This window comes from Nannospalax galili, unplaced genomic scaffold (assembly GCF_000622305.1).
Source record: "Nannospalax galili isolate Female #2095 unplaced genomic scaffold, S.galili_v1.0 scaffold667, whole genome shotgun sequence".
Lineage (NCBI taxonomy): Eukaryota > Metazoa > Chordata > Mammalia > Rodentia > Spalacidae > Nannospalax > Nannospalax galili.
The window spans coordinates 2,365,844-2,380,238 of record NW_008358387.1 but is presented as its reverse complement, the minus strand read 5'-3'; the positions used below and the strand labels follow the sequence as shown (position 1 = coordinate 2,380,238).

The following is a 14,395-nucleotide window of genomic DNA, read 5'->3' as shown; positions in this document are numbered from 1 at the left end:
TCGCAGACAGGAGGTGGGAGGGCATTCACAAGCAAAGGTCCTATGGTGGGACAAAGCATAGCTGGTGGAAGCAATCAAAGACAAGACTCACCTTCTCTTGGGTCCTGAGGGTGAAGCAAGATGAGAAAATGAGGCAGCAGAGCCCAGACTTCAAAGGTGGGGAGGGCAAATGAAAGACTTGTGTCGTGACCCTGAGAATAACAGAAAACCACAGAGTGATCTTAAGTAGCCAGGTGAAAGAAGCCAACTTGGCTTTTGAGATCTCTCTTGCAGCTGTAAAGAACACTTCAACCAAACCTGAAGAAGAGTCTCTAATAAATGGACAGCCTCCCCTTTGAGAAAGTCAGAACTACACAAGCCACTTACTGGACCCTCAATGGACATGAAGCACTGTGCAGGTACTTCTCACAGATGAATGTACCCGAACTTGAGAATAATAAAAGGTAGGTGTGTTACTATGGTGAACTTTATAACAGATGAGGACAGAGGTTCAGGAAGTTGAGTGAGGTCACCCAGTAGAGAGCTGCAGAGTAGTAGCCCAAGTCGGAGTCTGTCTAACCCCACAGGTTCCATTTATGATGACTGCAACACCCTGTCTGTTGAAGAGGTTGTGGGATTCACAGCCCTGGTCCTCACTTGGACACATTTGAATCATGTGGACTGAGTGTGAAAATCCATCATCTTTCAAGAGACTATGATGTAATTTGCCCACAGTGCAGCCTGGGCCTTGGGAATTCGGGGTAACTAGAGGAGAGCTGAGACTCCCTGGCCTTTGGCATGGCTCAGGAGTACTTGGGAAAGTTAAGACAGCAGAACCACCACTGAGACTCAACCTGTTGATGGCGAGTTCACATCCAGTTTGGATATTCTGTGATTTTTTTTGTCTTTTTGAGACAGGGTCTCCCGGTGGCCCCAGCTGTCCTGGAACTCACTATGTAGACCAGGCTGGCTTTGAACTCACAGAGATCCGCCTGCCTCTGCCTCTCAAGTGCTGGGATTAAAGGTGTGCGCCACCACGCCCAGCAATATTCTGTGATTTTTATGATTCACCAATTCTGTACTCAGAAGCCTTTTTCCAAAGGTGACTGGATTTCTGGAACTGGCGGATCAAAGCTTGGAGGACCTCAGTAGCAGCACTCAAATGACAGGGCAGGCAGAGCCAAGGCCTCAAGGCTATGTTTCTGAGCCCTGGCCAGTGCCCTCCCTTTAGGTCAGAGCCAGCCGGCAGGCTAGCTGAGAGGAGGGAAAGCCATGAAGAACGCAGATGTGCAGCACCACCGCCACAGCTGGTGCTGCTAGCCGTTCAGAGTGTGAGGGACTGAGAAGGTGGAAGACACCCCAAGGCAAGGTTGGGCAGTCATGTCTGCTGGCTGGGTGGTGAAAAGGCAAAGGAACATCACTGTCACATACCCCTTTACGGTTCCACGACTCAGAGTTCTGCTGCTCAGAGCATGTTGTCATACAAGGCCTCTTCTCTTCCTCTCCCCAGCAGCGCTGGTCTGTCTCTTGAACCTGTGTGCTCCTGCCTCCACCAGGCCTGTGCACTGGCTGGTCCCTGGGCTTGCAGTGCCTTCCCTGGCCATTTGCTTGACTGCCTTCTCCTCCCTCAGACCCTACTCAGTCTACTTTCTCAGTGTTGTCTGGCCTCCAGAAGATTCTGCCTTACCTCACTCCTGAGCACATAACCTTTTAAATTTTTTGTTGTTGTTGTTTTGATTTGAGACAGGGTCTCCCTGTAGCCTCAGCTGGCCTGGAACTCACTATGTAGGCCAGGCTGGCTTGATCTCACCAAAATCTGCCTGCCTCTGCCTCTCAAGTGCTGGGAGGTGGTGCATGTACCACCATGCCTGGCTCTTTTTCAAATTTTTTTTTATTTATCGTGTGTGTGTGTGTGTGTGTGTGTGTGTGTGTGTGTGTGTGTGTTCAAATCCATGCACATGGGGGTGAAAGATGATGGATATTCTCTGCTGTCACTGTCTACATTATTCCATTGAGGCAGGGTCTCTCCCTGAACCTGGAACTCTTTCTCTCTCCTTTCTCCCTCTCCCTCTCCCTCTCCCTCTCCCTCTGGCTAGGCTAGGACCCAGCAATTCCGAGTGATCTTCTGCCCGCCCCTCAGTGGTGGGGTTACAAGCATGGGTGGGACCACACGTAGTTTTTTTATGTGAATGCTAGAATCCAAACTCCAGTCCATGTGACTGCAGAGCAGGTACTCTTACCTACTGAGCTGTCTCTTCAGCTCTCTGCTTAATTGTTTTACCTTAATTTTTATTTTGTATGTGTGTGGGGGGGTGAGGTGGGGAAGGGGCATTATACCACAGAGCATGTGTAGAAGTCAGAGAACAACTTTGTGGAGTCAGTTTTCTCCTTCTACTTTTATATGGGTTCTAGGGATTGAACTCAGGCTTCCAGGCTTGATCAGCACCTTTACCCACTGAGCCATCTCATAGGCCCTGTTAAATTATTTTAAAATGTGTCTATATGTAAGGGCCTTGTGGTCTAGAAGAAAGTCACATCCCATTGGGATATACCAAATAGTCACAGGCCTGCTTGCTGAGCGCCTAGTCATTTGGGATAGAGGAGCCAGTAGAACTTGTAATTAAGAATGAACTAGCACTAGGAGTGGTAACTCACACTCACAGTCTTAGCATTCAGAAGCTGAAGCAGGAGGATTGCTATGACTGCAAGGCCAGCCTGAGCTACACAGTGAGTTCCAAGTCAGCCTGGGCTACAGAGTGAGACCCTAGCTCAAAACAAAAATAAATAAATAGACTCTAGGGTTAGGTGTCATGGGTTTAAACGCAGACTCGACGCACATCACTAACTTACCCAACTACTCAGTTCTAATGATTTTCCAAGCTGTAAACTGAGAATGAAATATCTATCAGTGAAAGTTTGCTGAGATACCAAATGTAAGGTGCATAGGACATGGTCAATAGCCTGTTACCATCATGAAGAGGCTAATGAAAGGGAAACAGCTAAGATGAGCAGGCACTGAGTTTATACAGGGATCTATTCTTCACATGAGCATGATCCTTAGGAGGGGTACTTCTACCCCATATCTTGGGGAAGGAGACTTATGATGAAGAGGATGAAGGAGCTGCAGGTGGGCTCCAGGGAAACCATGAGTTGGACCCCAGGCTTGGCCATGGGGCAAGTGGCAGAGGGGGTGGGGGTTGATCCTAAGAAGATATTGAGTGGAGGGGCTTAGAAGGCAGGCTACTGACCATTGATTCTACAAGCTTTCTCCTGGGTATCTGGAGTGAAGCTTTACCGTCCCTCAAGGACACCATCCCCACCTGAAATGCACCCACTACTGCAGCCGAATGCATCCCTGGCCCTCTGTGAGCCCACTGGTCACACAACTACAGGAAACTGGAGAGATGAGACAGCCAAGAGTGAAAGGCACCACACATCCACCAGATGCTTTCAGTCATTTCCTGGCCCTTGTGAAGTTATTCATCCATGGTTCTGCTCCAGGTTCCTGCCTTCAAGTTTCTGCCCTGACTTCCTTAGTGATGGACTGTGATCTAGAAGATGGATAAACCCTCTCCTCTCCAAGTTGCTTTTGGTCATCGTGTATATCAAAGCAACAGAAAGCAAACTAGGACACAGGGCATTCTATCAACCCACCATACAGGTGAGGAAACAGACACAGAAGCAGATCAATCTGCCCAAGGTCACATCAGACTAAAGTGTCAGAGACCAGAAGCTGGTAGCCATTATGCCACAGTTCCCTGTTCAGAGATGGGCAGAGAAAAGGCTGGTAGGTTACAGATAATGCCAAGTTCTATGAGTTTTGAGTGGAAAAGGGCTGAGTTCTCAGCGACTCAGAACTGCAATGCACCTGACTGCTTCATCACCTCCTAGCTCTTTTCCTCATTTATTAACAAGGACATAAAAACCCATATATCATAGGGTCACAGGGAGGATTTGATATAATTAAACATCCCCATAGGACTGGGAAGATGGCTCAGTTGATAAAATACTTGGTCACACACATGTGAAGACCTGAATTTGAAACCAAGAACCCACATTTAAAAAGTCAGGTGCAGTGGTGCATGCTTGTAATCCCAGCACTCAAGTGATGGAGACAGGAAGATCTTGGGGCTCATTCTGCATCACCTTGTGGGCATCGGGTTGTGGAGGCAGAACAGGGCAACGGTGACACCCTGGGCACTGTGGTTACTATGGATAATAGAGACTGCTAGCTCTGACTCACGTTTTCTGTCACTTCTGTGATGCTGTGACAAGCTTACCTGTCTACTATATTTACCCTATAAATAGGGCAAGCTCTTAAGACCTTCGACATTCTTTTTTTTCTAATTTTATTTATGATTTTTTATTTTATGTGTAAGAGTGTATTGCCTGCATGTAAGTGCACCTGTGTCATGTAATGCCTGCAGAGGTCAGAAGAGGATGACAGATCCCCTGGAACTGGAGTTAGGTTCAGTTGTTAGCTCCCATGTGGTGCTGGGATTTGAACCTGGGTCCTCTGTAAAAGCAAGGAGTGCCATGTGGTGCTGGGATTTAAACCTGGGTCCTCTGTAAAAGCAGGCAGTCCTCTTAACCACAGAGCCATCTCTCCAGTTCCAGGACCTTCAACGTTCTTGAAATAAACTGAAAGTTAAATTATAAATTTAACTTTATAAATTTTTAAGAATGGTAACATTAGAACTCATCACTTTTTGCAGTTTGCTATTGCTTATGCTTTAGAGGCTGTTTATATCTGCTGAGTATAGAAATACTACATAGTATTGAATGTGTACACATCTCTCCCCAACTCTATGTTCAATGACATCACATTAGTAGCTTAAGATTATGGCTGCTGTATTTAAACTTGTTCTTAGCCTAATGGCTCAGAAGTGATTGGCAGTTATATTTATGCAGAAATTTCCCTTTCCCCCCTGAAAGTGGGTTATTAACTATTTACCATCTCATCAATCACAAATCCCTCCTAGTGCTCCTCATACCTCAAAGTGTTTGTCAAAATGCAACTTCTAAATTACACATCCATAGACAGGAAAAATTCAACTTAACCTCATACCTTATTTTTAAAATTGCCTCAAAATAGGTCACAGATATAAATATAAACCACCAAACTATAAAAACTTTAGGAAGAAAAGAGCAGACAATCTTTGGCTTGACCAAGCAAAGACTTCTTAAACTTGATACCAAATATGACCAATAAAAGGAAAATTGATAAACTGGACTTCATTGAAATTTAAAACTCTTTGAAAGACCATGTTAAAAGGATGGGGAGAAGGACTCGGGGTATGGCTCAGTGATTAGGACATGCTTACCATGTGCAAGGCACTGGATTCAATCCCCAGCAACACACACATGTGCACACACACATGCATATGACAAAAAACTGTCACCTAAAATATCTAAACTTTGAAAAGTCAGTCGTGAAAAATCAAACAACGCAACCCAGTTAGATTATGGACAAGAGACACAAGAAACATTGTGTCTTACATATAAACCTTATATGTAAGAGAGATGAAAATTAGAAGCACAGTATCACTACATGCCTACCAAAAGAGCTAAATAAGAAATACCGACAATAGGGACCAGTGAGATGGCTCAGCAGGTGTCTGATGTCCAGAGTTTAATCTCTGGGACTCATAGGGAAGTGGGAGAGAACGGACTTCTGCAAGTTATCAGTTCAACGTGGCATGCATGCCCCCACACACTAAATAAATGTAAGGAAAAACTTAAATAATAATAGTAAATGCTGGTAAGGATGCAGAGAAACTAGATCATTCATGTACTGCTGGTAAAAATATAAGATGGTACAGTCCCCTCTGTAGAACAGCTTGGCAGTTTCTGGGGGCGGGGGAACAAACTAACCATAACTATTGATGAACCAACAGTTACACTTCTGAGCTTTTACTTACGAGAAAGGAAGACTTTCATTCACATCAAATGATTGTGGATTGCAGAGTTATTCCTAGTAGCTCCAAACTGGAAACAGTCCAGGTGTCCTTTAGTGGATGGATGAATAGTGGAACAAACTGGGACATCAGCACAACAAAAAGGAACAGTTGTTTCATGCAACTGTCTAGGTGAAAAGAACTACAAAATATATATGCAGAAGGTTAGAGGGACAGCTCAGTGTTAAAGTTCAGAGAACCTGACTTCAGTTCTCAGCACCCACACTGGGTGGCTAACAACCCCCTGTAACTCTAGATTCAGGGGTGATCCGTTGCCTTCTTCTGGCCTCTGAGGGCACTTGAATTGATGCGCACATACCCACACACAGGTACATATATGCATGTATACATGTTTAAGAATAAAATCAAGGACTAGGGAGATTGCTCGATGGTTAAGAGCACTGGATGCTTTTGCAGAGGACCCAGGTTCAATTCCTAGCATCCACATGGCACTCAGTAACTCCAGTTCCAGGGAATCCTGAAGCCCTCTTCTGGCCTCCAGGGCATTGCATGCATGGGACCACTCACATATACACAGGCAAAACATTCATACACATAAAAATAAATAAATAATAATAACTTGAAAAAGAAAAATATTTTTTGGTCTTTTTGAGACAGGGTCTCCCTGTAGCCCAGCTGTCCTGGAACTCACTATGTAGACCAGGCTGGTCTTGAATTCACAGAGATCCACCTGCCTCTGCCTCCCGAGTCCTGGGATTAAAGGCGTGTGCCACCACGCCCAGCCAATCAAATCTTTTTAAAAAATATAAAAAAGTAAAAAAGGTATAGATATATAGGTGATATAAATAGATATAGATATGCATATCCTGTGGGCCAGGGAGATGGCTCAGGACTGTGTAAAGACACTTGCTGCCAAGCCTGACAACCTGAGTCCAATCCCCTTTTCCTTTCCCACATGGGGAAGGAAAGGAAAGAACTGACTCCCACAGTTGTCCTCTGACCTCCAAATGTACGCCGTGGAATGTATGCTATCCCCACACACACATAAATAAATAAATGTAATAAATAAATACATATGGGGCTGGAGAGATGGATCAGTAGTTAAGAGCACTGGCTGTTCTTGCAGAGGACCCAGGTTCGATTCCCAGCACTCACATGGCAGATAACAACTGTCCTTAACTCCAGTTCCAGGGGACTCTGACTCCCTCTTCTGACCTCCATGGGCATTGTACAACACAAGTGCACTTACATACACGCAGGCAATATACTCATATATGTATAAATTTAAAAATAATGAATAAAATATTAAATACACACATATATATATGCATATAGTCATCCCTAATGGACCAAAGACTCGACCGTAAGAAGGAAAATATTAAATACATAAAATACTTAAAGACTAGTCATTGAAGTAAGCGCTTAGTGCCTATAGGTACCTGGCTTTGTTCTGGGTACAAGGGATAAAAATAAAACAGAGGGGCTGGAGAGATGGTTCAGTGGTTAAGAACACTGGCTGTTCTTGCAGAAGACCCAGGTTCAAATCCCAGCACCCACATGGCAGCTAACAACTGTCTGTAACTCCAGTTGCAGGGTCTGTGGGCATTGCACAACACAGGCACACTTATCCATGTGCAGGCAGTAACACTCATACACATAAAATAAAAATAATAAAATATCTAAAATAAATAAATAAATAAATAAATAAAACAGAGAAAGATCCCTGTCTTTGTGGTACTTGTGTTCCAACAAAGAAACAATAAGCCAGGTAAACAATGACATAGTATGTTAGATGGTCAAAGGGGCCATGGAAAAAACCCAGAGGAGAGGGCAGAGAGCTGATTAGGGGTGGATCAACTTCAGAGGGCTGGTCAGAGGAGGTGCCACTGCAAAAGCAGCATTTTAGATGGTAAGATGAGGACAAGTAAGGGACTGTAGAGAGCTGGGGATGGTGGCAGAGAGAACATCAAATGCCCAGCTTGGCACAGGAGCATGCCTGTGTTGAAGGAAACAGCTACTACATCCAAAAGAGGCCGTCAGAGATTTAAGTGGGCAGATCCCATTGGGTACATGGGCCATTGACCTAACACTGGCCTTGGGAATGTTTTGACTAACGGTTCTGAATAAATGACTCAATAAAAACAGGAAATAAACGAGAGCTGCAGATCTCCCTGCTGAGCTGCCAATTGGATAGACCAGAACATGACCTTGCTCTAAAATGAGTTTTGTAAAGACTAAGAAAAAAGCAAGTGGGTAGGAAACAGCCCAAGGGTTATGCAGGTCCCTGAACTTGGTTACAGCAAATTAGAGATAAGAAGTAATCCCACAGGACAGGCTGGTGGTCTTTCTCCCCAACCCTTTTTTTTTTTTTTTCAGTGATACAGCTCCATTTATTCAGTGGGGGTTAGGGAAAAATACAGTGTGGAGGCAGCAGTCAAAGCTTCAGCTGATAGGTGCTCGTAGTATGCTTTATTTACATGTGGTAGGGGGATCCTACCATCTGGCTATAGGGCAATGCCTAATTATCATATAGAAAAAACCTGGGGTCAGTCTTTCTCCCCTTTTATTTGTTGTGCTCTGATGCCGAGATGTGGAAATCTCAGCAGCACAGAGGCCTGGGAAGTGGAACACCCTTAGTCTGCAACTCTGACCTCTGCCTCACATCAACCCAGAATTTAGATACTCAAATGCTTTCGAAACAACATTTTTTTGTTGTTGTTTTGTTTTTGTGGAAGGGTCTCATGTAGCCCAGGTTAGCCTCAAACTCTATATATAGTAGGGTGATCCAGAATTTCTGATCCTCCTGCCTCTACCTCCCAAGTGCTGGGATTACAAGCCTGTACCCTCATGCTTGGTTTTAAATTTTTGTTTTAAAATTGTGTTGTGTGCGTGTGTGTGTGTGTGTGTGTGTGCGTGTGTGTGTGTGTATGTGAGAGAGAGAGAGAGAGAGAGAGAGAGATGAGTGAGGGTTCATGGAGTCCAGAAAAGTGTGTTGGATTCCCTGTAGCTAGGGTTATAGGAGGTTGTGTGCTGCCTGGTGCGGATGCTGGGAACTGAATTCCAGTCCTCTGGAAGTACTCTTAATTGCTCAGCCATTTCTTCAGCCCTCCAGCCCTCCAGTCCTGGTTTTAGCTGGTGCTGGAGATCAAACCTACAATTGTGTGCATGCTAGGCAAGTGATCTACCCACGTAGTTACATCCCCAGCTCTCAGGCAATCTCTTAAATAAATGCAGTCCTCACAACAACCAGTGAGTTAGGCCCATCTGTTTCATTACATTTTAGTTCAATGTCATATAAAAGAGATGCCTTCGATTTTAGAATTTTTCCATCAAAAGGCAACCACCATTTCTCCAAACAGATTAATTTTCACACACATTCTTATGAATAAAAATGATAAAAATGAATGATAAAGTTAAGGAACATGTCCATTTCACAGATAATGAAAACTAGGACCCTGTAATTAGAAGCAAATAATAAGGGCTGGAGAGATGGATCAGCAGGTAAGAGCACTTACTGCTCCTCACAGGACCTGAGCCTGGTTCCTGGTTCCTAGAACCCACATATAGCAGCTCAGAGCTGCCTGTAACTCTAGCTCCAGTGTGTCCAGCACCTTCTTCTGGCCTCCATGGGCATCTGTACTCATGTATACATGCCCACACACATACACATACATTTTTTGTTTTGTTTAGGTTTGGTTTGGGTTTTGGAGACAGGGTTTCACAATACAGCCCTGGTTAACCTGGAACTTTCTACATAGACCAGACTGGTCTTAAACTCACAGAGATCCACCTGCCTCTGCCTACCGGCTGTTGGGATTAAAGGCATACACCACCCGCTCTCAGCCTGCACATACATTTAATTTTAAAATAAAAATAAATCTTTTTTTAAATAAAATTTACTTTAAAGAAGGTTTTATTATTTTTATTTTGTGTGAGTATATTGCCTGCATGTATGTAAATATACCCGTGTCGTGCAATGCCCTCAGAGACAGAGTTGGATCCCCTGGAACTGGAGTTGCAGATGGTTATTAGCCACCATGTGGATCCTGTGAATCCAACCTGCGTCCTCTGCAAGAGCAGTATGTTCTAACCACTGAGTAATCTCTCCAAGCCCCCTAAAATAAATAAAACTTAAAAAAAAAAAGAAGTTAGTCGTGGTAGGGACACACCATTAAGCCCAACATTTGAGAAGCAGAGGCAAGTGAATCTCCATGAGCTCAAATTCAACCCGGTCTACAAAGCAAGTTCTAGGCTAGCTGGGGCTACAGGGAAACCCTGCCTCAAAAACAAGAAGAGGAGGAGGTGCGGGAGCAGACAGTGGAAGAAGGACCTGAACCCCGGGGCCACTTCTTCCAGCAACTTCCTCAGTTTAGTAACTGGCAGTTCCATTCACTCCAGGCTCAGCACAGAAATGTGGAGATCCACCACGTGCTGCCACCCAGCGTTTGTCTCAATCCTAGATTGGTGGGACCTGGACTGTCAAGTGAAAACATCCTGCCATCCCTCCCGTTGGCTGACTCCTTGCTCCACAGGCCCGCTCCTGAATTTTACATTTCACTCTAAAATCTATGTAATTTTGACATTCTACACATTAACATCTTTGTTAGCACAAAGCATAAAGATAAAACCTTTGCCTTAGACAAAACTTTGAAGAATACTGAAGTGTGAGGAAAACCGGCCTTGCTGATTGTGCCACAGGATCCACATGGATAGCTTTAGTGTCAACTTGACACATCTGGGTTGATGGAGCCTCAATTGGGAATTGCCTTCATTGGGCTGGCCTGTAGCCATGTCTGAGGGTCATCTTCTTGAGTGATGTGGGAGGGCCCAGTCCACTGTGGGTGGTGCCACCCCTGGACAGGTGGGCCTGTGTTGCATAAGAAAGCAGGCTGAGCAGGGGCCAGGGGAGCAAGCCAGTAAGCAGCATTTGTCCTTGGCCTGTGCTCCAGCTCCTGCCTCCAGGTTCCTGCCCTGAGTTCCTACCTTGGGCTCCTTGATGAACTGTGACCTGGGATACGTAAGCTAAATAAACCCTTTCCTCCCCAAGTTGGTAGTGGTCAGAGTGTTTTCTCACAGAAATGAAGAAACAAACTAAGACAGTGATAAAGGTGCTCCATTTGGTTCTGTGTTTCCAATTAGTCAGCCACATCCTGGGGACTTGGTGGCTACAGGTAACAGATGAGAAAGCACTTTGGGTATCAGCATGAAATCAGCGAAGACTTGCAAATGAAGCTTAACGTATCTGGGAAACCCACAATATTATCAGGCTGAACTATTTGGAAATCTTTATGAATTGAAATCAAAGAATGTGTTTTGTTGTTGTTGTTTTTGCATGTTACCTGTAAATTCTTGAGTTGAAAAGCAATAATGACTTTTCTTGCTGGTAGTGGTGAAATCTACATTATAACTTTTATTTATCTCTACCTAAAGACATAAACCTGTCTTGACTATCTTCTTTGTCTTGGATTTTAATGGATGTTTTCAAAGCCATCTCTTGATTCTAGGGTTGAAGTTCAGTTTCAAATGATAGGCTTGAGTGTAGTATTTAAGTTAATTTGGTCAGGACTTTTCTGGGTTTAAGAGTATTTTGCATAGACTTAGGATGCTTGCTTGTTCCCTCTCCCTTAACTTTTTTCTTCCCATAATTCTTCTTTTTTTCCCCGGTGTTTTTGAGACAGGGTCTCCTTGTAGCCCCAGCTGGCCTGGAACTCTCTATGGAGACCAGGCTGGCCTTGAACTCACAGAGATCTGCCTGCCTCTGCCTCCTGAGTTCTGGGATTAAAGGCATGTACCACCATGCCTGGCTTCTTTCCATAATTCTTACCCAGCAAAATATCGATCTGGCTAAACCCACTCCTCCTTTTTCTCCAAATCACACATTCCCAGCAGTGTGCCTTGATGGATTTGTCTTGCTTTACATTCATAATAGCCAGGCATTGGAGTACACACCTGTAATCCCAGCACTCAGCAGACTGAAGTAAAAGGACATGGATTTCAGCCTAACTTTACAAAATTGAAGACCAGCCTAGACTACGGAGTGAGTTAGAGGAAAGCATGGGCTACAGAATGAGTTCAAAAATAGCCTGGGATACATAAGAGAAAGACCTTGTCAAAAAAATGGTGCCAGATAGATAGATCAGTTGGAAAAGTGTTTGTCATACAAGCAAGACCTGAGTTCAGATCCCCAGCACCCACAAAAGCTGGGCATGGTGGCACTTGTCTATAATCGTAGCATGGAGGAGGCAGAAAGAGGGGTATTCCCGGGGCTTATTGGTCAACTAGTCTAGCTGAATGGGGAGATGCAGGTTCAGTAAGAAACCTTGCCTCAAAAGAAATAAGGTGAACCAGGCATGGCGGTACATGCCTTTGATGCTAGCACTGGAAGGCAGAGGCAGGTGGATCTCTGTGAGATAGAGGCCAGCTTGGTTTACACAGTAAGTTCCAGGCCAGCTGTGGCTACAGGGAAACCCTGTCTCAAACAAACAAGGAAGGAAGGAAGGAAAGAAGGGAAGGAGGGAGGGGAAGCAGTCAAGAATCAACCTGTTGTTAACCTTTGGGCTTCTCATTCACCTGCATGCACATCTGCTGCACCCTCCAAACATACTTTCACATTTACGAACATATACATTCACACAAATCATGACTGGAAACCTCAAATGGCACAAAACATACCCTAGTAATCCTATTAGCTCCCTGAGGTCTCCCAGTGTTTTCAGTGAGAAGTCACTAAGGTTGGTTCAGAAGCTGAGTGATGGAGGGGAGGGTGGTAAAAGATGGTATCAGAGGGGTTCCAAGCACCTGGATCATGAAGGCTCCCATAGGATGTCGTTGAGGTTTGCCTTTGATGCTGAGTGAGATGGGAATCACTGAAGAGTTCTGGGCAGAACAGAGATGCATTCTGACTTAGACTATACCGCCATCACTCAGCTACCATTTTAAGAACAGACCGTAAGAGAGGAGGACTAGAGCAGGGAGACAGGAGGCACTGTCATAATCCAAAGAGGAGAAGATGATGGCTGGGGCCCAGGTGATCACAGGAAGGAAGGAGAGAAGGGATCTGATTTGGACTTTCTTTGAACATGGAGCCAACGTGGTTTGCTGGTGACTTGGATGTGGCGGGCCATCAATGACATCAACATTTTGATTTGAACTTTAAGCCTGCAGTTGCCTTTTCCTAAGATGATAAAGTGGTAAAGACTGCTTCTGGGATGACAGCAGATCCTGTGGGTGGGAAGGGAGTAAATAAGATTTTAAGGGATATGTTGGGTTAGAGATATCAATTAGACAACTGTATCAATTTCCTCAGAATGTCAGGACAAATCAGGACAAAGTTGATGTCGTAAAACAAAAGAAATTGATTCCCTCACAGTACTGGAAGCCAGAAGTCTGAAACTCGTATGTCACCCGACTCCAAAGAGTTTGGCAGAAAAACTGCTCTCTGCCTGTTCCAGCTCGTCTGTCTTTCCTGACATGTGGCCACTTTAATCTGTTTCCTTGATCATATTCTCTTCTCTTCTTTTGTCAGTGTTTCTCCTCTGTGCCTCTCATATTTTCTTTACAACCCTCCATAGTGGGTTCTCCAACTCAAGATCCTTAATTAAATCTGGAAAGACCATTATTCCAAATAACTGTTAGTCAGCTTTCTGATACCATAACATATACTGGAAGCAATCTTTTCACAAAGAGAAAAGATTTAGTTTGACTTATGATTTTGGAGGTTTCAGTCTGTAATCAGGTAGAGCCATACCTTCTGGATCTTTGGTGGGGGTGCTGAACGGCAATGGTGAAGACCATGGGTGTAGCAAATGGTTCACCTCACAGCTTGGTAGCACAGAAACACAGGAAGCAGCTGGATGCCCACTGTCCCTTTTGAGGTTTCCGTCACCTTTCAATAGCACCAAATCAAGGGTCAAACTGTTAGGTTAACCCATGAACCTTTGGGGACCATTCCAGAACCAAATATAGCAGTCACATGCACAGGTTCTAAGGATTTGATATAGACATGTCTTTGGGGAACTATCATCTTTATCAATGTCCAAATTCCATTGAAAATTGGTAGTCGAATGTCTAAGTCTAGAGTTCAGAAAGGTCTTTGTTGACAATATAAACTTACAGACATCGCTAGAGCCATGAGTCTAGAGAAATGTGATGGTTAATCTCCGCTGTCAGCTTGACTGTATTTAGAAGCACCTGGAAGACTGGTGAGGCACACTTCTGAGTGTGTCTGGGAAAGTGTTTCCAAGGAGGATTCATGGAGGAGTGGGAGCCTACCCTGAATTTGAGCAGTTGCATCTGATTGGGTGATGGTCCAGATGACGTAACAGGGAAAGGAAAGAGCCAGTAGAGCAACAGCATTCCATCTCTCTGCTTCCCAACTCCCGAGAAGGAAGACCAGCCTCTTCATGTGCTCCTTCTGCCAAGATGCTCTGCCAGAGTTTATGGAGCTAAGCAACCACGGACTAAAACCAGGAACCTAAAAACTCCTTGTTTATGTTCAG

At 44.5% G+C, this 14,395-nt stretch overlaps 1 protein-coding gene across 1 annotated transcript in view; it reads right to left on the bottom strand.

Moving 5' to 3' along the window:
• Positions 1-14,395, bottom strand: part of LOC115068179 — a 38,369-nt gene continuing 23,974 nt past the window's right edge. The window contains exon 3 of the mRNA XM_029557926.1: positions 1-191. Coding sequence (XP_029413786.1) covers positions 151-191 — 41 coding nt within the window. The 3' untranslated portion in view covers positions 1-150. The remainder of the gene's footprint in view (positions 192-14,395) is intronic.